The 25,167-nt window shown below is 46.6% G+C and overlaps 1 protein-coding gene across 2 annotated transcripts in view; it reads right to left on the reverse strand.

The window, feature by feature from the left end:
- Window positions 1-18,141, reverse strand: part of PARP11 (poly(ADP-ribose) polymerase family member 11) — a 31,364-nt gene extending 13,223 nt beyond the window's left edge. Inside the window, exons 1-3 of one of the 2 annotated variants that reach the window (XM_010982803.3) lie at window positions 17,986-18,141; window positions 1,367-1,495; window positions 414-534 (exon numbers count right to left, since the gene is read on the reverse strand). In XM_010982803.3, the coding sequence (XP_010981105.3) occupies window positions 414-534; window positions 1,367-1,495; window positions 17,986-18,003 (268 nt within the window). In that variant the 5' untranslated portion in view covers window positions 18,004-18,141. Of the gene's footprint in view, window positions 1-413; window positions 535-1,366; window positions 1,496-17,985 lie in introns of those variants that run through there. The other variant, XM_064478943.1, reaches the window with a different exon arrangement.
- Between the last annotated feature and the right edge of the window lie 7,026 nt (window positions 18,142-25,167).

Below are 25,167 nucleotides of genomic sequence, written 5' to 3' on the forward strand. Positions count from 1 at the left end.
GCTTCCTGGCAAAGACTCCAAGGGGTGGGCCATTCAGCTCAACTTCAGTCTTAAAACTAAACTAGCTACGTATGACTTTTGTCACTGAACCTGTCTGATTGATCCTTAAAAAAAGATGACGATGAGTAAAAGAGTTTATAGGTGTTTTGTGTTCCTCATATGAGAAGCATTACATGAACCCAAAATACATGACAGTCTCCACACACATCAGTAACTGCAAGCATGTAAATACACCTTTACAAAAGGCAACGTTGCTCAAAAAGATTGTAAAGCCTGAACTTCTGCAGCGGTATTTTACAAAAAGGACTTACTTTACTGTTTATAAATAAATCAACTAACCCTGACCTTCAGAAAGGCAGATTTTACCACATCAATATACTAAGAACACACAACTATTAGGGAAAAAGACATACCTGCAAAGTCTATCCTGTAGCTGAATTTGGAAGTAGTAAAAGAAATGGAGCCACAAGGGTTTGTTTTGAAGCTTTTTTCGATATCTTCACTGCTAACTGAACACTGAATGTTGGTATCCGGCTTTAAGACAAACCAGAAAGTTTCATTTACCAGCTGTTCACATTAATGGCTTGGCCACAGCATGGTGCTGTGGGCACAGAGACAGAACAGAGGGGACAAAGGAAGCTTACTAGTCACCTGCTCTAGTTCCAAATACACAGGGAGCACCCCAGCTAAGACGGCATGTTGGAAACGGCTTAAGGATTTCCGGCAAAGAAACGTCAACAACTGGTTAGAAGGGCTTTTTCCAAGTTATGAGCATTTTTCCGAATTACGGCAAACATTACACTTCCTAAGTGGCTCAGACCGCGTCTTCTTTGAGCAGCCTTGTAAGTCTAAAAAGACCACAAGCTTGGCGTGCAGGTGCACCTCGCAGCATAACCGTGAACTGGCTGTGTGACTGCGGACAAATGACAGAACTGTTCTGAGTTTCACTGCCTGTGTAAGGCCGAGGGTCAACATCTGCTTTCAGGTTGCTGTCAGGACAGAGGAGAAAACATGTGTGCAACCCCTAACCTAGTGCCAGGCGCACGGATGCGTCTAACATGGGCCATCTTCCCTTCCACTGTGTGTCCGCCAGACCGGGCCTGGACCTGCCCACACGTGCCCAGGCTGTGCAACTCTCTGTACACACAGTGAACACACACCATCTCCTCAAAATAAATATTGTGAAAGCCTGGGGAAGGAAAAGGGGGCAGGACCAAGAGAATTTCTAATCTTTCTTTTGCTCATGCTATCTGATCTCCTGAAGGTCTGATTTCCTTCAGGTGCCGCCTGTGCGCCTTCCTTACACGGGCAGGATGATACCGCGGTGAGTCCAGGTCCCTCCTGCCAGCCGCGAGGGAAGGGGTACCTGGAACATGTGCCACTTCCCACACTCCGCCAGGTAGAACCAGCCCCACTGGGTGTCTGACGTGTCCATCTCATCCACCTCGCTGTCGACTGTTTTGGAAAAGAGCTCTTCTGCTTTGTGGAACATCTCCTGAAATGCCAAAGAGACAGGGAAGAGACAGTTTCTTTAAGAAGCCATGTGCTTCTCAAACATCATTTTCACTCTTAGCAAGAACAGCATTCCATGTGTCCTTCCCACGTGATGTTTAAAAGCAGCATTCCACCTTGCACACAGGATCTGAAGACAAGCATTTAAAAATGCTGAATATCGCTGCTTAACAGAAAAGCCGGACAGTTAGACATGTCAGCAGCATATATCAGTGCCCGCTCAGCCACTTACATAAGCTCTGTCGGCACCTATAAGCACTCGGGGTTCGCAGTACAGGGCCAAGAAATTCCTGTCTTATCGAATGTTCAGGTATTTGGACAAAAGGATCCAGGCTCTCAACTAGTTAACACCCAATACAGCTGACTTGTTTTAAATATTCATTATTTCATTTAATGGCATGGAAAGACATTTATAATATACAGTGTTCAGTACGAAGAAGGTTACAATAAATAGAAATAGGATGATCCAATTTTAATAAAAAAATACATCTACGCTTACCCACGTAATTGTTTGTGTGCGTCTGTATACGTACACGTAGGTGTGTGGATGTGCACGTACGCACAGAGAAGGTCTGGATGGATACACAAACATTTATCACAGCTTTCCCTGAATGTTAGCATAATAATGGTAACTGGCACCCTTAGATGGCTCCTACTGTGTGCCAAGTGCGCTCCTCAGAAATGTACGCGTGACAACTCACCTGGGCCTCGCAACCACGCTAGAAGACGCGCGCTGTCGATATCCCAAATTTACAAATAAGGAAACCCGGGCGCAGAGAGGGCACACAATGACGAAGCCAGGCCTCCGGGCCAGGCGGTCTGGATCCAGGCTGTGCACTCAGGTACCACGGAACCCGGCCTCAGACTTCCTTGTCAATGACTTCATCATCTTGTTTCTATCAAGTGACTCATGTGCACATTATTTTTGAAAAGTTTTAAACATTCTTGGGTAGAGATTGCAATGAAGAGGACGTCATAAGAAAAGGGGCAAAGAGGTGAGTCAAGGAAGATGAAACTTTATCTGGGATGTGGCTTTCTGTCCTCATTCTTCAAGGGTTTTTTAAAAATTAATAATTTAAATGTGCACAAATTAATAAATGAAAATATTCTCCTTGCAGAAAATCAGAACGTTCGAGATAAAGCTAAAGACGTTTTTGATCATCACTTTCACTCCTGATAATGTCTTCCTTCCTCAGGGTTACCCGATGCTGATCACTTACTGTGCGTCTTTCAGACTGTGTGTGCGCGCATGCGCGTGTGCGTGTGCATGTGTGCACGCACACATACAAACACACATAATTACTGGTGATTTGTTAAAAATTTTATTTCCTGCATCTTTGACTTTCCCTTTTTTTACAAAGAATATGTGCTCCTTGGGTAATTTGGAAAATATTTGTTTTAAATTTGATCATTCGAAGTGCCCATCCATTTCCAGGAGCACTGTGACCTGGGATGTCTCTGTCGCCTTGTCTGGGCCACAGTTTCCTCTTGGCAAAGTGCAGGCGGAAGGCTCCCTCCTCGCAGGGCTGCTGCTAGCGATGCTACTTGGTGTTGCAGGAAGGCCCACGCAGTGCCTGAGCTCAGCGAAATGGGGTTACTCTGTATTCGTGTCTGAAAACTCTCTCTAAGGAATGCTTCGGGATGATGTTCTGGATTTTTCCTTCATGTCTTAAAGCGAACTGGATGCTGAGAAATGGAAACCAGGACCCCCTTGGAGCAAGAGCTGCAGATTTAATTCCGTGTTTGCCTTGTGTATTTTAACCAAATAACAAAGCCAGTGACTTAAAGTCTCAGATCAGCTGTGCAGTTAACTCCTCGCGGGCCCTGTTCTCCCTTCTCTTACTTACTGTTCGCACAGTTTGCCCATTTTACTGTGAGAGACCAAGAGAGCAAGAGGGACCTAGTTAGAGCTTTTCTGCTGAAAACAGCCAGAAAATTTTGGAAGGATGCATTTGAAGGAAACGGTTAAGATAAATATTTGGCTTCTGGGTTCTATCTTTAGTAGAAAAGGAAACGGGAAATAGGAAAGCAGCCTTAACACAGCATACACACAGCAACACGCGCGCTCGGCTGCGTCACACTGTCCCCTCGGCCACGCTGTGACCCAGGTGGGTCACACGTGGGAGTGTCTCACCGAGGCCATCCAGGACGCCCTGTCACACCCAGCTCTGGGCCCAGGACAGGCTCGCCTCACATTCATCCGCGTTCAGAGGGGCAGCAGGACACACAGGCAGCACTGCGCCGAGCGCTCCTGAAGCCCCTCAAATTGTACAGAATTCCTCATCAGTTTACACTGCTTTTTCCTCCACAAGCTACAGTACAGAAGTCATTACCCTTCAGTTAATGTTGGGGAGGAAGAAGAGCAGAGAAAATCAGTGATGCTGTGCAGCATCACAGCTGGCGGCTCAGAGAGATTACAGAATCGCCCGCGGCCTCCCTGAGCTGCCGGCCCCACCGCCCCCTCCTCCCGTCCGGCAGTGGTCCCTCTGGCCTCAGGGCCAAAGTGACTGCTCTGCTCCACAGATGCTACTTCTTTTTCAGAGACTCAGCTCGTAAGACTCACTGATGGTTTTCCACAAGTTCATCCTCCACAGGAGTGGCTCTTCTGTATAATCAGGCTCAAAGAGTTCAGTCATGCTCAAATGAAAAACTTTAAAATACTGTAACCATAGTAGTAATGAGGGTAGGACATTCACACAGGGAGAAAAGGAGCGTGCGCCAGCTGTCCGTCCTGAGGCAGCGATGGATGTGAGTCAGCTGAATAAATCAGATAGGCCAGTACGCCGTCCTCTGCCTTGATTTTCCAGTTTTTAACTGGCTGACAGTGACACCGACTGTACATCAGGCTGTGGAGGAAAACAGCTGGTGAGAAGTGGACAGGCTTTCTGTAAAGTTTCAAGTTTGGTGAGTATGCTGGTGCCACATGTCGACACTGCTAGCTCCTCCAGTGGGAGTATTTACAGAGCCTGGGAGCATCAGCTTGAAAGGCCAGGTGGAAAATGAGTTTAAAGTCAAAATCCTGATCTATAGGAGAAAAATAATGCCACCTTTCCAATTGGTTAAACCCTTTCTGATGAGTTTACTAAAATAAACAAAATGTGATTTATTTTTTATATTTTTATAAAGTTTTATGTTTAAAACTATATTAAATATACATTTTATCTATTTTATATTTAAAATATAATGTTTTAAAATCTTATTTTAAATATAATTTAGTATAAACATAACACCTTGAGGAAATTATAGTTGGTAATGAAAACTTCCTTGTCTCTTATAGGAAAAAGGTCCAAAACCTGACAGCAAAAGTTTAAAAACAGGGTGGAACTTCTGGAATGACACAGAAGGTGCAGCGGGCCCTCTCCCCAGCAAAACTACATTTTAACTGGTGAACGTTACTTAAAACGACAACATTCAGAGTTTCTGAAAATCGTCCTAAGAGCATACGGCAAATGGAGAAATAGTATTCAAGAAAATCTACTAAATCTCGGAACAGGCAAGAGTCTGGCAACTGAGCCCAGACCTGCTCCACGAGCCTGCCTCAGCCAGGTGTGCCCCAGGGCTCCACCTCGGGCGTGTGCAGACAGGGCCACGGGCTCCCTTTCCCTCCAGCTCCCGGTCCGGGGCCAGGTCCACGCTGGACGGCGCAGGCTGCCCAGGGGCGCAGCAGGTCTCTTCTGGGCAGGCAGCACAGGGGCCCGTCTCCTTTCCCCTCACCGGTCCCCACGCGTTTGGTGGAAGCCCTAGTCCAGGCCCAGCCGGCCCTGCATGCGGGGCCCTGGTTGCTACCACCCCGTCTGCAATAAGGGTAGCGGTCTCACGGCAGGCGGAGTAAGTCAGCAAGACCACGGGCCGCCCTCCACCAACCAGTGCCCACTCAGAGTGGGGTGTCACTCTAGGAGGAGTGGGCTCCCACCTCCAGCTCCAGGTGCAGTGACACAGCGGAAAGGCACGCCCTAAGGACAAAGGCCCATCTCTCTGCCAGAGGGGACTACGTGGAACAGAGAGGAGAGAACCTCGTGCTAACAGCACTGTCAAAAAAACGGGAAATGGGCCTGAAGCTGGGACACAGGGAATCTGGGGCAGCCGGGAAGAGCCCTCCTGGGCTGACCGTCAGCCGTGGGCGTCGGGAAGGCTGATGCTGACGAGCTCCTGCTGCATCCACTGCATGCACCCAGGAGCGGTCAGAGGTCACGCGGCAGACGCGACTACACTCCCAAGGCTGCATACGGATCCATCAACGCCGGGTGGGAGCCCCACTGACACAAGGGGCTTAAACATAACCTCTGACCAAGCACGGCCTGACCCACGACTGTCCTTTCTCCACTGATTCTGACTTGTATAAAAAGTCAGTTGTCTATATGTCTGTGGGCCTATTTTGGACCCTCTATTCTGTGCCATTTTCTCTACCTTGATAGCCATACCACACTGCCTTGAGTACTGTGGTTTCATACTGACTCATTAAATCAGGTCGTGTTAGCACTCCAAAATTTGTCCTCCTTTCCCAGCACGGCTTCGGCTAGTCTAGGTCCTTTCAGTTTTGATTGGGGTTGAAGAGTGATCTATTGGAAGAACTGCCATTAACAATATTGAGTATTCCAACCCATGATCGAGGTGTATCTCGTGACTCATTTGGGTATGCTTTCACTGTCTTCAGTGATGTTTTGTAGTTTTCAGTGTATAGATCCTGCATATCATTTATGCAAGATTCACGACCGAGTATTTCATATTTTTCAGGCTATTGTAAGTGAAACTGCATTTTAAATGTCAATTTCTGATTGAGTGTTGCCAGTGTACAGAGATACACTGATTGGGGGTATGGTTCCTGTATCCAGCAGCCTTACTCACTAGTTCTAGATTTTTGGACATTCCATCAGATTCTCCACATAGGCATCATATGTAAACATAAACATAGCTTGCCTTCTTCCTTCTAGCACATGCTTCTTTTTTGCTCTTTCTTTTTCTTGCCGTATTGCACTGGTTATAATCTCCAGTACCATGCTGAATAAAGAACGGGCACCAAATCCTTGTTCCTGATCTTAGTGGGAAAGCATGCAGTCTTTTACTATTAAGTTGGATATTAGATAGAGGTATTCTACAGATGTCCCTTGTGTCAGGGGTCCCCAAGATCACCATCAGGCTCACAAGAGAAGAACTCACAGGACACAGAAGTTGTTCTATGCATGGTTACAGTTTATTACAGTAAACGTACACAGAGTAAAATAAATACATATACATATATGTATACAGACGGAAAAGCAGGTGGGACGAAGCCCAGAGAAAACCACATCCAAGCTCCTAAGTGTCTGCTCCCAGTGGAGTCACACAGGATACACTGAATTTGCCCAGCAACCATGTGTGACAAGTACAGTGCTGCCAACCAGGGATGGTCACCTGAGCACAGGTATCCAGGATTTTTATTGGGAGTTGGTCATGTAAACATACAGTGCCTGTGTGAATGACCTCGTTGCCAAAGTCCCAGACCTCCAGAGGGAAGGCAAGAACCCACCATAAGTCACACTGCTAGTATAAACTATCTGGGCAAACTGGTAGAGCATGGCTGAAGACCTCGGGCATGCAAATACACTCATTCGACAAATAACTCCAAGAGTTCAGTTCTCTGGAGCTGGACAAAGGGTCGTCATGGAAATAGGCCTTTCTTGAGAATGTGCAGGGTCTGAGTAACCCAGGCCTGCTGAGTTAAGCCTTTTCTCCTCACCCTTCATCAGGCTGAGAAAGCTCTCCTGTAGTCCCAGGTTGCTCAGAGTTTTTATCAGGAATAGATACTGGATTTTGTCCAGCGTTTTTTCTGCATGCATTGAAATAATCATACGGTTTTTCATTTTAGTTTGTTTGTATGATGAGCTATACTGACTGCTGTTCAAATATGAAACCAACCTTGCATTGTGGGGATAAACACCATTTGGTAATGATGCATTAACCTTCTGATATATTGTTAGGTTTGATTTGCTAAAATTTTGTTTATAGAATTTTTCATCTATGTTCATTACTAATACAGGTCTGTAGTTATCTGATAATGTCTTTGCCTGTTTTTGGTATCGGGGTAATGACAGCTTCATAGAATGAGTTGTGAAGTATTACCTTCTCTTCAATTTTCTAAAAGTTTGTGCAGAATTGGTATTATTTCTTCCTTCACTGTTTGTTAGAATTCACCAGTGAAACCACTGAGCCTAGGGTTTTCTTTGTGGAAATTCCACACATTTAAGTTCTTTGGTAGCTATTGGGCTGTCCATGTTGTTTGTTTCTTCTTGAGGGAGCTGTGGTAGTTTGTCTTACAGAGAACGTGTCCATGTCATCGCAGCTGCCGTACTGATTGACATTAAGTTTTTCATAACATTCTCTTTCTCCTGTGATTCTTTAATGCTTGTAGAATACATCGTGATGTTCTCTCCTTCATTCTCAAGACTGGTAATTTGTATTCTCTTCTTATTTTTTCTTTTGGATTCATTGATTTTCTCTGTTGTTTTCATTTTAGTGATTTTCACTCTGAAGTTTCTTTGCACCTGCTTGAGTTTAATTCACTCTTCTTTTTCTCTTTTCTTAAGGAGGAAGCTGCGGTCATTGATTTGTGACATTTGTTCTTTTCTGACATAAGCATCAGTACAGCTATAAATTTCCCCCTAAGTACTGGTTTAGCAGCATACCACAAACTTAATGTTTTCATACTTTCTATTTCCCCTTTTTATTTCTTCAACCAATGAGTTATTTTCAAGTGTGCTATTTATTTACCAATACCTGAGGATTTTACAGATCTAATTGAATTTTACTTTAATTCCATTTTAATCAGATAGCATACTTTATATAATTGGAATTCTTTTAAATGTACTGAGACTTCTTTTATGGCCCAAAATATGGTCTATCTTGTTAAATTTTCTCTGTGTAGTTGAAAAAAATGTGTATTCAGCTGCTGTTGGGTATAATGGGCTACAAATACCAATTAGGTCAAGCTGGGTGACAATGTTGTTCAAGTCTTCTATGCCTGGCTCACTTCTGTCTACTCACTCAGTCCATTACTGAGAGAGGAGCATTACAGTCCCCACCTAACAGATAATTCCGACGGGATCATCCACCTCTCCTTACAGCTCTGTTAGTTTTGCTTCAAGTATCTTGAAGATCTGTTATTAGGTGTATAAGTATTTAGGATTGTTACTGATTAACTCACTTCTTTATCGTCAGGAAATGATACTCTTTATCATGAATAATATCATTATTTGTGAAATCTACATTAATATTAATATACCACTCAAGCTTTCTCTTGACTAGTGTTAGCACTGTATCTCTCTTTCCATTTCGTTTTACCCTATTTGTGTCCTTAAATTCAAAGTGTGTTACTTGTAGGCAAGTTACTTACAGTTGGGTCTTGTCATCCACTCTGACAATCTGCCTTCTTTTTTTTATTATTGAACTATAGTCACTTTGCAATGCTGTGTCAGTTTCTGGTGTACAGCATAACGTTTCAGTCATACATGAACATACATGTGTTCCTTTTCATATTCTTTTTCATTATAGTTTACTACAAGATATTGAATATAGTTCCCTATGCTACATAGTAGAAACTCTTGTTTATCTACTTTATATATAGTAGATAGTATCTGCAATCTGCCTTCTAACTGGGGTGTGGAGAGCATTTACTTTGGTATGATTATTGATATGGTTAGGTTTAAGTTTATCATCTTGCTATCTGCTTTCTATTTGTCCCATCTGTTCTTTGTTCCCCTTGTCATTTTCTATCTTCTTTTGGATTGAGTACTTTTAGGGTTCCACTTTATCTCTTTTGGTGCCTTTTCACACACTCTAAAACCCACTCTAATTGAGCCTTTCTAGCTTCTGGCACAGTATCTCCCACCACCCTCTCTCTCTCACTTTCTCTCTCTCTCTCTCTCTCTCTCTCTCACACACACACACACACACACACACACACAGACACAGGCACTTGCCAGGATCTCCAATGAGCTTCACATTACTAAATCCTAGCACTTTTATCAGTTCCTATCTAATTTGACCTCTCAGTAACATTTCAGGTTACCCTCTGTCCTGAATTACTCTTTTCTTGGTTTCCATGAAATCACATCCTCCAGATCATCTTAGCCTTTGGCCACAAATTCTCAATCCTTTGCACTTTGACTTCTACTCAGCCTGTAACTCTTAGGGCTCCTGGGGCTCAGCCTTAGCCCCTTTTTGTCTTTCTCAACACCATCAAAACCTGGTCCTCAAGAATTAGGAAGTGGTTCACAGGCATTTTCAGGGGAAAAAATTATGAAAGAAATCTGTTCACATATAGTTTGCAAAGCTGAAATATAATATTAATAACAATTTTCACAAAAATTCTTTTTTTAAGTCACCAACTCACTGTAGTATCTTATTACGTTCAGTCTGTATTAATCAGTTCATATCAGTGAGTGTTCAGCAAATACGATGATGTAAAACCAAAGCAACTGTCACATAATTTTCAAAGCTCCACATCAACTGGCTTTGTTGACAAGGACAGAGGAGAGACCAAGGCTGCGAGGCGTTCTCCAGCTAACACAGCCAGAAGTCTTGATATTGCTGAGAAGCTGTCCATCCGAATTTAGTGCCCAGTTTAACCACTGAGTCAAAAAACAAGCTACTGACAATACCCTTTTATTGAATGCCTCTGTTGGAAGTCACAGCTTATCAGTGACACATGATATGGAAGAGTGATTATTACTATTTGAGTGTCTTGATGTTTATTTAGTTTTAAAACTGAACAAACTGCTTGTGAGAAAATGCTGACCAGCTCTCGGGGAGTACAGCCAGTGCGCAACGCGGCAGGGGTGCTCGACGTTGCGTTCCCTTTATCAGTGAAGGCCCGTGTTCAAGGGAAGGTGGTTTTCATTCAGGCAATGATACTTCTGTGAGCTCGGACAGAGGGTGAAAAGAGAGGAAAAGGTGATGCTGGGTTCCCAAAAGATGTCTAAACATGTGGGACAGCGTGAAGTCAACAGTGCGCCTCCTGCGAACACATGTACGTATGTACATGACCGGGACGTGCGCTGGACACCAGAAACTGGCACGCTGTTAAGGGACTGCACTTCAATAATTAATTAATTAATTAATTAAGTTACAAAAAGAACACACAATGTGCCTCCTGATTGTAACTGAGTGTTGGAGGAAACAGTGAGAACTGAACACCAGCAAGTCCTGATGACTCAGAGTGTGTCCTCCCAGACGCTGAGGAGAGAAGCGGCGGTGCTGGCGACGTTACTCTGCCCACTCGAGTCTACCGGCTACGAGGTCAAGAGGGCTGACAAGAGCTTCTGAAAGGAGGGACGAGCTAAAAACATTTCTTCACGGTGCTGAAAATACCGAGTCATTCTCGATTTCCAGAAGTATATAGCTGAAATAAATTCAGCATCTTAAATTAACCTGAACCTACTCCTTTAAGACCAAAATACCCAAATTTTTAACGCTGAGAATAAGATACCAGGCTTCTCAGTCACCACACTATGCTGCGAATGGCTCAGCTGCTAGGGGGTGAGTCCTTCCCCGAATCTGATGGTTCTCCGCTCATCAGAGGGTGAGACTGACTCACTACTGTGGATATAGACAGAATACAGCCAGCGTTACAGCAAACATGAACAGATACTTTCCAGATGCTGAAGTAATCAGAGTATCCATTTGCTCCCATCTTCCAAACATTCAGGCTGCTTAAAACATCCACCCCTACAATTATTTAATATTTTACACCTATCAGTGTGGCATCTGACAGAGCACTAGGAACAGTCTCCCCATAATTTCTCAGTCCGGTATTCCAAAACCTCTGACGGGGCCAGCGAACACTAGCAGCAAATCTTGACAATCTATAACACTGTGGGATTTCCTGATTTACCAGAAATAGAGGGTAAAAGATCAAAGTGTCTGGGTCTAACCCACATCTCAAGCTATCTATCAAGTTAGAAATGTACTTTGTAAGAGGCTGCAAAAATAATATCTTTTTAAACAATAAAAACATTAATCATTTAAAAAATACTGCATTATTGTTTAAAGCCGGTGATCTGCATGGGTGATGAAAATTTGAGAAACACTGTCCCAGGGATCTGACTGACTTTGATGAATTTAACAGCCATCTATCTATTTAGGCTGAGAACAGAACTGCAATTTCTAGCCCAGCCTTCTCTGAGCTCGACTCCCTTATCTGACTGCCTCTGTGACTCATTACGGGAATGTCTCACAGGCACCCTCAACCTGTAACAGGCCCCACCAAACTCCTGGCCCCCTCCATGTCTCGCTGTTTTCCAGTCTCCCCATCTCAGAAAAGACGCTCCTCTTCCCAGCCGCCTGTGCCAGAAACTCGGCCTCCATCACTCCCAGTGCAGCCGGGGCTGGCCCACTCCTCTCTCTCCCCACTCAGTCCAGATCACCTTCCCTCTACCCTGGACGACACTAGAGCTTCCTCGGGGTCTTCCAATGGCCTTTCTGATGCCCTTCAGTATAAGTTTTCAATTGCTGCTGAAGCAAATGGCCACCAATGCTGTGGCTTACAACAACACAACCTACAACTGCACAGCCCCGCTGGTCTGACGCGTGACTCACTGGGCTAAAATCAAGGCGGGCTTGACCCCTTCCGGCGGCCGTCCCGGGGGAACCTGCTTCCTTGGCTTCTCCAGCTTCTAAAAGCCACCTGCACTCCTTGCTTTGCAGCTCCCTTACTTCATCTCTGAAGCCAGCACCGCTGTGCCTCATCGACTAGTCTTCCATGGCCACACATCCCTCGACTCACCTCTGTCTTCATCTTATACTTTTAAGGACTCTTGTGTTTGTGTTTGTATTGGGCCCACCTGGATCATCCAAGATATTCTCCCTGCCATCTGTCAGCCGATTAGCAATCTTAATTCCTCTTTGCTGTGTAACCTAACACCCCGCAGTTTCCGGTGACAAAGACTTGGGTATCTCTGGGAGGCCGCTACCTTGCCTAGCACACCCTCTAGTACACAACTCATTTTCCACACAGCAGCCAGAATGATCTTTTTCAAAACACAGATATGTTCATGTCACTTCCTATGTAAAACCCTTTGATGGCCCTAACTCGTCCAAGAACAAAGTTCAAATCCTAAAAAAGTGCCACAAAGCCACGCATGGCCTATTCCTACTTACCTACTGGCCCCGACTCCTGGTTCACCGTGTTCCAGCCACACTCGGCTTCTCTCTCAAGCTCCTCTCTGCCTCAGGGCCTTTGCTCGTGCAATTTCTGCTGTCTCAACAGCCCTCCTCGCCTCCCTCCTAACCTTTATCTGGCTAACTCTGGTTCAGCCCTTCAGATCTCTGTGAAAGTAACTCTTGCCGGATGGCCTGACTTGACCTCCCCGCCCAGAGCCAGCTCCTCCTGTTACACATTTTATTGTCCTCTTCTCCTTGCAGAGCGTTTTACTACAGTTGCAGTTCAACGTTACTGTGCGATTACTGGCTCACTATCTGCCTCCCTGCACCGGCTGCAAACCCATGAGTGCTGGGGCCTATTCGGTTCTGCTCACCACTGTAAGCCCGGGGACTTAGAACTGACTGGCTTACAGCTGGTGCTGAATAAATAAACCAGGGCATCAGACAGTCTTTCCCAAGCAGGTCTAGCTCTAGGAGAGGAGCTGCGTAAGCCAAGGCCCTGGGCGTGCTGCCTGAGCCCCAGGCCGGGGGCCACGCTCGGAACAACGCCTCGCTCCCAGTTCAGACCTTTACCACAAACACCCATCTCCAGTCTGGTCCCAACTCTGGTTTCTCCCCGATCCTGAAAGCTCTTAGCCTCACTCCTTAGCCTTGCTGTGACCACCATGCCAGTCCTGGAAGGCCACATGATTTCTGTCCTCCTGCTCACAGGCTGCATTACTGGAAAAGTTCTGAACACACGGGCGCTGGTGTGGCAAAAATGCAGCTCAGGAGTCCCTCCGTGAGTGCCGACTCCCTGCGACTCTTCCCACAGGCTCTTTCCCACTCACTTTAAATCCTGTATCCTAAGTGAGATTGGAAGGAGTGCATGTCCTGGAATCAGAAAGTTCTGGGTTTAGAACCTGGCTGTGTCCTCATTCAGAAAGCATGCCACACTTTGAGGCTTAGTGCCATCGCTAAAAAAGAGGACAACCAATTTATCGGTCCCCACGTCACCGAGGTGCTGGGGGCCTCCACGCGGCCCCGCCCCAGCTGCTGGGAACCGGCCCGCCACGCTCCTCTCTGAGCTCAGCTAAGCCCACGACCAGCGCGGTTACAGAGGAGGCCAGGAGGGCCAGGCCGTCGGTCACGAACCCCCGAGCGCATGCTGCTCCGGGAACACATCTCCATAGACACTACGTTCTCTAGAACTTTCACTGCCAGGAGCACACCCTGCCACTGCCCTCCTCCCGCCTGGGGGTATGTCTGTAACATACACCACCCGCTCAGACGAGAGGCCCCGCAGGGGTCGGCGGCCACCCAACCCCGCTGACAGCCCTCTGGCCTCGGCCTCGGATGGACGAGGTCCTCCCAGGGACGACCATCAGACGTGCACGTTCTCCACTTCATCCTCCACCCAAGCCGCGCTGGCTGTTCTCTCTCACTTCCCTGGGCTCTGGTCATTTTGCTTCCCCTGACCTTTCCATAAGACCCCTTGTGTAACTCCAACACCTAGCTCAAGTGTAACTTACGTCAATAAACCCTCCTGGTCCCCCAGACACCCTCTGGCAACACCTTCTCCACCCAAACTTGATCTCCAGGCCCTTGAGGTCCGTGTTCACCGCCCCTCCAGTGTCTAGAGCGGTGTTTTATAGGCAGTTGGTGCTTGTTCAGTATTTGCTGACTGACTGAGTGAGATGGTGACTTGATGTCTGGGGGAGACACTAACTCCTGGAGGGATGACCAGCAGAGCTGCCCGTCCCCCAGCTCAGAAAAGGGACCGGGACTGAAGACGGGCACTGGGGAGGCACAGCTGTCACCCAGAGAGCTGCAGCCTCGGGGCCCACCCAGAAAGGACGTGCTGAGAGGACAAACTGGTTGCGGGAGGCGACTTCAGGCGCAGAAGGAGGCAGCGCAGCCAGGTCAAAACTATGATTCAGGGATAAGTCACAGGAAGGAGAAGGAAGCCAAGGAGCACAGCCCCAGGAGATCCAAAGAAAGAGCCTGTGGGAAAACACCTCTCACGGCATGAATGCTGCAGAAAGACAGAAGAGACTGGGGGTGGCCCAGTGGCGCTGTGTGTGGTGGCTCCGCAGTTCTTGGTGGCCTCCCGGCAAGTCAGGTGCTGGAGCGGACCCAGGGCTGGGGCTGAGGGACGGGCAGGAATGACAAAACGTGTGGGACTGGTCCCTCAAGAGGCGGGACAGAGAAAGGAGAGAACCGCAGCGCCAAGGGAGTCCGCGAGCAGCTGTGAACATAAAGTAAGAGAGAAAACGCTGGCCCAGCAGGTGGAGCTCGGCACCGAGGCAGCAGCGTCATCACGGCTCCCACCGAGCGGCAGGATGGAGGCAGCGAGGACACGGGGGGACACGGGCCTAGGGTAGCTCTGCGGCTCACCCACCTGCGCGGTCTCTCACCCACCTGCGCGGTCTCAGGAGCGTCATTCCTTCCTCCCTTGGCTAACCCAGCAGACTGTTCTGACCACATGAGTCAATAAGAGAAAAGGAATCTGGGGAGAGTTCATCACTCTCTATAAGGTAAGAGTTTATTACTGCAATAGATGATTTGTTACTTTTACAGATGTTTGTCATTTTTCATTTTCGCTCATCAGAGAGAAGCTGTAATACTGGTGTACTCACTCTTAACTCCAGTAAAGAAGGATAAGACAGCGGCAGAGACAGAGAAAGGCAGGACCACGTCAGGGTGCGCAGGGTCAAGGCACCGATGGCGTCCCCTCCAGCTCCTGTCTACAGATCTTGCCCTTCTCCTAAACTGGAGACGTCAGTCAGGGCCACTCCCCCAGGCGGATGAGAACGGCCAGGAGGCCGGTTCACACCAGAGCCGAGTGTCTGCTGCTCGGTCAGTCTGTCTGCCTCGGGGTGGGGGGGGGTGGGGGAGGCTCAAGCTCACCCCCTGGTGTCTGGTCAGTGAAAGTGAAAGGCTGGAGGAGAAACATCACTGACCTCATGACTGCCTTGAAAAATACAATAAAATTGTGTCCTGAGATAAAGCTTATTTATAGCTCCTTGGTGATGGTGTTTTAGGTTCTTTGCACCCAAGAAAATGTTGCAAATTCAGCAGTGATTTTCCACATTCAAACTGTGACACGGAGACTTTCCACATGTAAGGGGTTTCTGGGTATTACCATGGCCAGAGTCAGCGCATTATTTCCTCAAAACACTTGCAAGTGGAATACAGTATCACGCAGAAGGCATGTTTGCAGTAGGGGGTATATCTGCAGACCACAGGTGGCAAATCAAGGTCATAGATGCTACCAAAAAAAAATTACAGGGCGAAGCTAGGCAGCAGGCTTCCATTTTAAAGCAGTTTGCTATGGCCTTCCTCCACAAAGTAGAATTTATTATATCATTCAATGGAAAGGAATGGTAAACAGTAATTTAAATTGATGGGTAATACAAAAGTCATCTGTATTTATCTTTCAGATGCATTGTGGTTTTTTTTTTAAAGCCTCCCAGATATGTTTGGCTTAGGCAAACATTAAAATTAATTTTTATTCCATGAGTACAGCTGGACATACCATCCAGATGCCTCTTCTATTAAAAGAAACTAAGAAATTACAAGAGGAAACTCATTTGCAGAATGTGGATTGTATTTTTAAAGACGGAAACTGCCCTTATGGACAGCATTTATATACTCAGAGGAAGACAAACAGTATCAGTAAGAAAACACAGCAGCACTAAGACCTAGCAGTGCAGCATGAAAAGGGTCAAAAGAAAATTTCAGGATTATAGGTGGAAAGCTCACCACTGTTAACAAAGTCAGCCTGCTCTACTGAAATCAAGCGAAATCACTGGGGTGATTTCAGAGAAAACTGAACATTCCTTCCAAAGGAAGGAGATAATGCTATAACAAACCAAATATGGGAGATATTCATTAATACCTTTATAATCCTCACAGCCATACAAGTGATCCAACAGCAAATCCTGATTTATATGGTGGAGGAGGGAGACTGACTCATGGGAGCAAAAGCCTCTTCCTAGTCCTGATGCAATCCCCTCTGTTAATTCAAGGGATATTTACTGAGCACTTACTATATGCCAGGCCCTGCTCTCTAATTTGAGGATACCAGAGTAAAAGAAACAGACAAAAATCTCTGCCTACATGGAGCTTGTAACGTAGTGAAGAATTTAAAACATGTGGCTTTAGGCGAGACATGTACTTGGATGACTGAGGAAAAATTATTATTACGGAGAAATCAGGGAGAGAAGGACTGCCAATAAAAACAACACACACACACATACACACACACATACCTACATAATAATATAGAATAAAGACTGTTGACAGTCAAACTGAATACATAAGCAGGGAGCACATTCTCACAATTTGAAATTATTTTTACTAAAATCAAATACCAGTAAGTGCTTTCCTTTGATGTGGCCTTAAATTAAAGGGCTTTGTAAATGCACTTAAAAAAAAAAAAAGGTTCTTAGATGATGATCACAGTTGTATGACGGCCTGGGATAGAAACGAAAAGTCCAGACCAACAAACTAGTTTGTACTGGATAAAAACTTAAAAACATAAGGGAATTTACTGATAAAATCTCTAACTTTTCTGGAAATATGTTCTAGGAAAGGAAAAAAAGAAGTTCAACGATTTGCGGATACGTGATTCTGCCATTTTTCCAGTCCCCTCGAAGGCGTAAATAGTGTATCTTTGCCCCGTTACTAGGGTACCGCACCTCTAACAGGAGACTGACTAATGGAACACTCCTGGCAAGCGGATTCCATTCTCCCAAGGCTGCATATTACATAAATGAACGTATAAAAGCTAACTAAACAAAAACACACGCAGACACAATGCAAATGCCAGAGGGAGACACAGGACCTGTAGCGGAAACGCTCCAGCTCATCAGTTCCGTCCACTGGAAAAAACCTCAGAACTTCACCGTCTAGAGGCTTGGAACACACGCTCGGCACCCCTACGTTTTCAATGGCTGTCCCCCAAGAAGGGAAAAGGAGCCCTGACGGTCCCTCTGAGCCCCTCGCTTTAGACTGGGGGTGGGGGAAGCTGGCAGGTACACCTAAGACCAAGGACGAGGATAGGTTCGAAGCCCAGGAACAGCCAGAAAGCGAAATGCAAAGTTTAGAGAGACGGTGGGGGGGACGAGGGCGGAGAAACCACAGCAAGTCAGAATCAATCACCGGGACAGGACAGCCACTCGGCGCCGGGACCCCGCCGAGCCGCCGTCTCTGCTCGGGAGGCCCGGGGTCTTTGCGCCCCCGGAACTCAACAGCCGGCCTCGCCAGCCGAGGGGGAGCAATTCCCGGGAACCCCTCCCGCCCTCTCCCGTCAACCCCGCCCATCGGTCCGCCCCGTCCCGCCCGGCTACTCACCGGATTCGCTTCCCACATAACGGTGGCGAAATCGAGCGGAGAGAGCCTGGGGGAAGGGGCTGGCCGCGGGGCCAGGATGCTGGGTTTTTCCTGAGGGTCCCAGGAGGTCAAGGCACCGAGGCGCAATCTCCACACAGGCCTCCTTCTCCCCCTCCCTGTCACAAGCCGGCGTCTTCGGACCCCCAACTCCCGACTTCCGGCCGAAGCCGGCCAATCAGCGCCAGCTCCGCCCCGCCCCCGGAAGCTCGCCCCGCCCACACGTTCCCTTCCGGGCTCGGCGCGGAGTGGGAGGGGCTTGCGAGGGTCCGGGTGGGAGTGGAGGTTAAAGGGCGCCCAGGGCTGTTTCCCCGCGGCCACGCTCCCTCCGCTCGCAGGGATGCTCGACCCTTGCTGGCCGTCCTTCCTCCCGTATTTACTGGTCACCGTATAGTGAGTGTGGTGCCCAGAGGCAGACAGGGGTGGGAAGTAGTCGCCTGTGGGCCAGGCTTCCAGAGTGGCCCGGGTCCTTGCGTTCAGAACGGAGGTGATAATGGTGTCGAAGGGTGTGGGCCGGTCCCTGGCGACGCCTCGCGCAGCGCTTGGCAGTGAGCGAGGGTCATTCGCCAAACGCGGTGCTAGGGAGGCTCCGGAACGAACAGGACTGACCCATGTGCAGTCCCCATGGAGCTTAGAGTTCAGAGAAAAAAGTAAGAAGTAAGTAAAGTAAGTAAATGAAAAGGTGCAGTGTGGCTTCTGGGTAGCACGGCAGGTACAGGGCTCTTTGAGAGCGCGCTTGCCTAGCACAGGCTGCCTGCCTGCCCCCATACTTTCCCCCACCCCCAAGACATTTAAGCTGAGATCTCAAGGATGTAGTCCTAAGGAAGTTCCCTGAGTAAAGAGAGTCTGCAAGAGAGGAGGAATCTTACAGGCAAAGAAGGAGCATCTGCCTATAGGAAGTGTGAAAACAGACATGTTAAGATCCACCTGAGCTCCCCTATACCTCCAAACATTAAAAATAAATATATTTTTTATTTGATCAAAGCGTACCTACAGATTTAGAGCTTGATTTTTTTTTTCACTTACTATGATGTGGATATCCTTCATTCCAAAACATATGGGAAATCTGTTTCACCATTTTAAAGTAGACTCCGAGCATTCCAGAGCTTTGATGTATGCTACTCACATAGGCATCTGAGATAATGCCTTGTGACAGATATTTAAGTACTTTTCAGTTTTTCACTATTCCAAAAAATGTAGCAACAGGCACTTCCATACAGGCATCTGTAAGTTTGTTCATTAACCTTGAAATTAGTTCTTAGAAATGGAATTGTTCAAGAAGAGATTATGGAAATTTCAAATTTTGATACATATTGCCAAACTACACTCAAGAATAGTGTGTAATTTTGAAATCTCTAATTTATTCTGATAAATGAATTGGGATAGGGACCTTCACTTCACCTTTTTGTAAATTTAATTTTTGCCAAATGGTTAACCGGTTACCCTAGCCTCACTTATTGAATAATCTGTTCTTTCCCCACTACTTTGAAGTAACACCATTAATCGTAAACTAAATTAATCACTATATATATATTCTCATTGTTGTATTAACCATCTGCTTATTCATTCCATGCTGTGCTACACTGTTACAATTATTATAGTTTTTTCTCTACGTGAGTAATATATCTGCTTTCTCATGAAGCAAGTCCTCTCCTAATTCCCTACTTTCCAAAAATTTCACAGTCATGGGTCCTCCTGTTCAGGAAAACACCTCTTCATGTACTGAGGTCTCTTATCTTTTAAATACATTAAAGCTTCTTTTCCCCATAGAGATTTACACGTGTCTTGTTAATTTGTTCTCAGATGTTGCATAGATTTTGTTGTTATGTGGGTGAGATATTTTTCATTGCTGTAAGTTGGAAAAACCATAGGTTTTTATGTATTTGTCTTGAATCCTACCACACTGTGAAAGTGTCTTACTTGTTTTAATAGCTTGTCAACTGATCTCTCTGAATTTTTATTTCGACAGTTGTATCATCTACAGATAAAGCAATGTTCACTCTTCCTGGTGCATTGGCCAAAACTTCAGAAAAGTTTTGAATACAGGACAAGATAACAGGCATTCAGTCTTTAATGTGGTATGACAAGTATTTGCCCTAGTCGGTGTTAGCTATTCCTTAAGTACACTATCATCTTTAAAGAACTTTCTTTCAAAATACCATATGAGATCGCTCATATGGGGAATCTAAAACAAACAAACAAAACAGAAATACAAAACAGAAACAGACTCATAGACATAGAATACAAACTTGTGATTGCCAAGGGGGCGGGGGGTGGGAAGGGATAGACTGAGATTTCAAAATGTAGAACAGATAAACAAGATTGTACTGTATAGCACAGGGAAATATATACAAGATCTTGTGGGAGCTCACAGAAAAAAATGTGGCAATGAATATATGTATATTCATGTATAACTGAAAAATTGTGCTCTACACTGGAATTTGACGTAACATTGTAAAATGATTATAAATCAATAAAAAATGTTAAAAAATTTAAAAAAAAATAAAGAACTTTCTTTATATTCCTGATTTACTACATGCTTTTATTTGGGAAAGGATGTTAAGTTTTATCAACTGCTGAGCTCTGGTACTATATTCACGTCTACTCTGACTCCTTAATATAATGAACTATACCAATAGATTTCCTAATGTTCAGCTCATACTTACCTTCTTGAAATAAACTCTGCTTAGCCATATATTCATTTTTCCTTGAATAAACCACTGGGTTCAATTTATTAATCTCTTATTTAGGAATGAAATACATTTATATTGGTGAAATTGGTCTCTTGCTACAGGTGTTTTTTTGTGATTGTCTTGAACAAGTTTTGCAAAGCGGACAGCAGCAATGTAAATAATTTAGGAATTAGCTCTTCCTCAAAGGTGGAGATGCTTTTTCACAAACCTAGTTTAACTGGGAAGACTAGGACCAGGCCTCTGAGTGTGGTGGGGTTGGAGCTGTACTTCATTTCCCTGAAGACCTGGGGTCGCCTGGGCTGGTGGCCAGAGAGCAAGTCGGAGAGAACGCAGCTGACCGGGATGTACAGCAGGTGGATGCGTTGTTAAAATGACTGCTGCGTCCCGAAGTCATATGAAGAGAACACATTTCATAAACTGAGAATAGCTGTGAGCACTTCAGTAGTGATTTTCTCTTACTATTCTGGGCTTATGGCCACTGTTGAGCTAGTGTGGGGAGGGACCTTCGATTAACATTTATTTCTGGGGTCACAAACTGATAGCTAATGACTTTAGCATACAAAGTGTTTTAAAAAAATTATGCATACTGACCATGGACACTAGTTTTCTCAGGAAAGCCAGACAAACAGAAAACATTTTCCTTTATCCTTCACGTTTTCTACGTGGGTTCTGGGCGGAGATGTCTTAAGCCAGATGCTAAACCCAGCCCAGGGATCCTGAGTGATGGCAGCTCTCTGAATGCCAAGGGAGGAGGGAGGACATGCCCCAGGGGAAAGGAGAGGGGAGGGGGAAAAGAGGAGCAGAGGAGACCTCTCTCACCTCTGGAACGCAAGAAAATAATCCATGGAGAAGACAGTAGGGGAAGGAAGAGGGTGGCCAGGTAAATTTGTAGAGAAAATAATCTCCCCTAAGACAACAGAAAGAGAAAGGAGAACCAAGCATGTGGTGGGGTGCAGGATATAGTGTTAACTATTGTTTGAATGTTCTTTTTATAACTGTTTTTGCTTTTAAAGGCCACATGTACAGCCAGAAATGGGGAGGGGGCACTAGGCGTGCATATGGGACACGGGCTGGACTGGACAGAAAGGGGCCGCGGGAGACCGGAAGAGGCGCAGAGGGGGAGCCAGGGACCACGAGAGGGTCCAGGAGTGAGGCTGAAAAAGCTGCATCTGTGCCCAGCGGCCCTGGATGTAAAGACCCAGCCTCAGCCTGAACAGGAGCCAACAGTGGGGCAGCCCAGACTCAGCCCTGCCGCTGGGGTCTGGCGCGCTAGCTGCCCGGCAGGGGTCAAGAGCGGGAATGAGGAGATGAAACGTTCGCTGAAGCCGAGATGAGCATTCCCGGGAAAGAATTTTTTTTTCAAAACATCAAAATGAATCCCGTAAACCTTCCTAATTAGGAAACACGACGAGGAATTAAATTCAACCGGAAAAAAAAAATGAAGTGCTAACTAATTCCCTCCCACGAAATGGCAAGGCTCCCTTGCAAACGCGCTGCCGATTAGCCCGCGCGGCGGCGCGGGCATCAGCATGCAGCTCACAGCGGCAGTCGGAGCAGTCGGCCGGCCGCGGCGGCGGGGTGTGGCCCTGCTCACTAGGGGACGGGCGAGTCTGACAAGGCGCTGGGCCGCCACGCTCCTGGCTGGGGCTCTCCTTCCAGAAATGCCACTTAGCGTCTTCAGTCATCACGCTGTGAACAAGGACTTACAGGGGATGCTCTGGAAAAGGACAACAGACACGGCTTAGGAGAGAGTGTGCAGCTTTGGGGTGAAAAGCGGAAAGCAGGAAGGCCCAGCCCTAAGAAGTCATTTTAAAAATTAGGAGCGGAGGAGACACGTGCAAGCCCCCAGTGGTGGAAAGGGCCGCGGGAGGGGCACGGCCTGCTCTGGGGCCGCTGCAGACCTGCGGGCTTCCGCCGGTCCCTAAGGAGCGCACCCGAGGGAGATGGAGAAACCACGGCAGATGATCCACCAGGTTGTCCACTGTGAGCTGCCACTCTTCCGTTCCTCATTCTGCAAATATTCAGCAAGCGCCTTCCATGTTCCAGAAGCTGTCTCTGGCCTCTTAGGAGGTACCATCGAATACACTGGAGGAAAATCCCCACCCTTGTGGAATTTACGTGCTGGGCGAGGTGGTGGGTGGGCAGGCTTTGGGTTGGGGGGACGGACACAGACAATGTAATAAATAAGCACATTGTATAGGATGCTATGGGGAGACACGAGCCACAGAGAAAATGTAGATAGGGGTAGGGGGTATTGAGAAGGTTCGGGATGGTCCTCCCTGAGAGAGTAACATTTGAGGAGGTACGGGGGGAAATGCCTAATGACATCTGGGCCAAGAGTATTCCGTGCAGAGGGAACAGCTGCTTCGGAGTTCCTAAGGAGAGCGCGTGCGTGCGTGCGTGTGTGTGTTTGTGGAGGGGGTGCGGCGCAGATGGGACAGGGCCCGGTATAACTACGTGCCTGGCACTGTTGTAAACTGTGCACATTAACAAGCATCGTTCTCACGGCAACCCTACAAAGCAGGTACTCTCATCACCCCCTTCTACAGACAAAGGAAGTAAGGCACAGAGAGATCACTGAACTTGTCCAGGGACATCCAGCCCTTGGTGCCTGGCTTCAGAGCTCCCGATCACCACTCTCCATGGTTTCAATTCTCCCACTTCTGACACCAGCCCTGGTTGCCCAGTTGCAACTGGAATTCAAGTAACTCCCCTAAGATAAATTTATGATCTTTAGAAAGAAGCCACTGCTGTTTCCTGCTTTATGGCTTATCGCCCTCTCCCTGGGCCTCTGCCCCTTCTCCCACCGCCCCGAGAACTGCTGTTTCCTGCAAGTTCATCACTGGGGTCCGTTGCTTCTGCCCAGAAAATCAAAGAAATGTCTATCAATAGTTTATGGCTAGATTTATGGATAAATGGATAAATGGCTAGACAGACAGTTTACGAACAGGCAGGTTTATGGAGAGAGTTTATGGGTAGATAGATTCAGTTTAGTAGGGGCGGGGGTGAAGGGGTGCTTCTGTGATTAATAACACAGACCACAAGGAGACAGGACTGAGCATAAACTGCATTTAAAAACTAGACACCACCTTGCCTTCTACTCCAGCAGGCGCTGGGTGGGGACGTGTGTTTGTCTCCACTATTCTCACCTTCTCTATCCTGTTCTCTCGAGACACAGCACTTTTCTACGAAAACCCACTGAATAATGCAGCTGAAGTGGAGGAATCGTATGGTATATGAATTATATCTCAATAAGTCTGTTAAAACAATTAATTGTTTAAAAGGCTAGGATCTTGGCTCTCCCCTCCCTGGTTTACCGTCTGACCTGTCTCCTCAGGGACCCAGAACCCCCACGGAAAAATGTTCACTTCCTCAGCTCCAAGCACAAAAGTTACAATTTTGTTTTGACTCCAAGGCTTACAGCATTATGCCAAGGAAGATTCTTTCCCATTATACCTTCAAGACCAATTTTCCTTACAAATAGTAACATTTTTATGTTAAGACAAACACACACATATTGTGGAGAAGAAGGCAGTGTTCACACACACTGGTGAGTTTGAAGCAGTTCCTGGCTCCGGGGTGGCGGCCCCCAGCAGGGGGTGAGGTGGCCACTATGGGACACACCATGTTAATGTCCAGAGCGTCAGGGGCTGACCCAAGTGCTGGTTCTCATTAGCCGAGTGATAATAAGCAAGCCACATGCTTTCGGGACCTCCGTTTCTCATATAAAAGATGAAATCATTGGACCAGGTAAACCCAAGGTTGCTGCCAGCTCTCACAGCCCCTGGTCTGACGTCATAAGGAGAGAAGTCAGATGCTGGGCTCAGAGACATCAGCCAAGATGCCCAGAGATACAGGGAGCAAAAGATACATTGTGTGCCTTTGAGGAACGGTTCATTTACTGGAGGAGATGAAAAAGAGCCACGTGAGAGTCTTGATAAATGTATGAGTTAAATATACAAACCATCCAAAGAATGCCAAGGACAGGGAGCAGCTGAGAATGCTGAGCGATCAGATCCCTGGTCCAGATCACCTTGCTTTTTGACTCACCTGTGCACCTAAAGCAACAAGGGAGCTCTTAACCTGCCAAATCCTGAGCCCCATGGGTCAGATCTCCTGACACAAAAGCACTCCTGGTCACTTTTGTGTCGACACAAAGGCTTCGAATCACAGAATAAGAAACTCTCAGAGCAGAAGACGCTTCTCAGCATCATCCAGTCCAAACCTCTCCATCTCCACTTAGCACTTGGGATGATGCTGGTCTCCTGCTTATAATATTTTTATTTGATAGACTGTCCTTAACATTATCCTTGATCCTGCATAATCCTGAAGCTACAACAGGAATGCACATAAAATCCTTCTCTTCAAAGCCCAGTGGATGACTTAGGAAATGGCTTTAAGATGAGTCTTATCATCGGCATAGAGTGGGGCCGGATCTGCCCAGCAACCACGT

The sequence above is a fragment of the Camelus dromedarius genome, chromosome 25 (assembly GCF_036321535.1).
Source record: "Camelus dromedarius isolate mCamDro1 chromosome 25, mCamDro1.pat, whole genome shotgun sequence".
NCBI classification, from domain to species: domain Eukaryota; kingdom Metazoa; phylum Chordata; class Mammalia; order Artiodactyla; family Camelidae; genus Camelus; species Camelus dromedarius.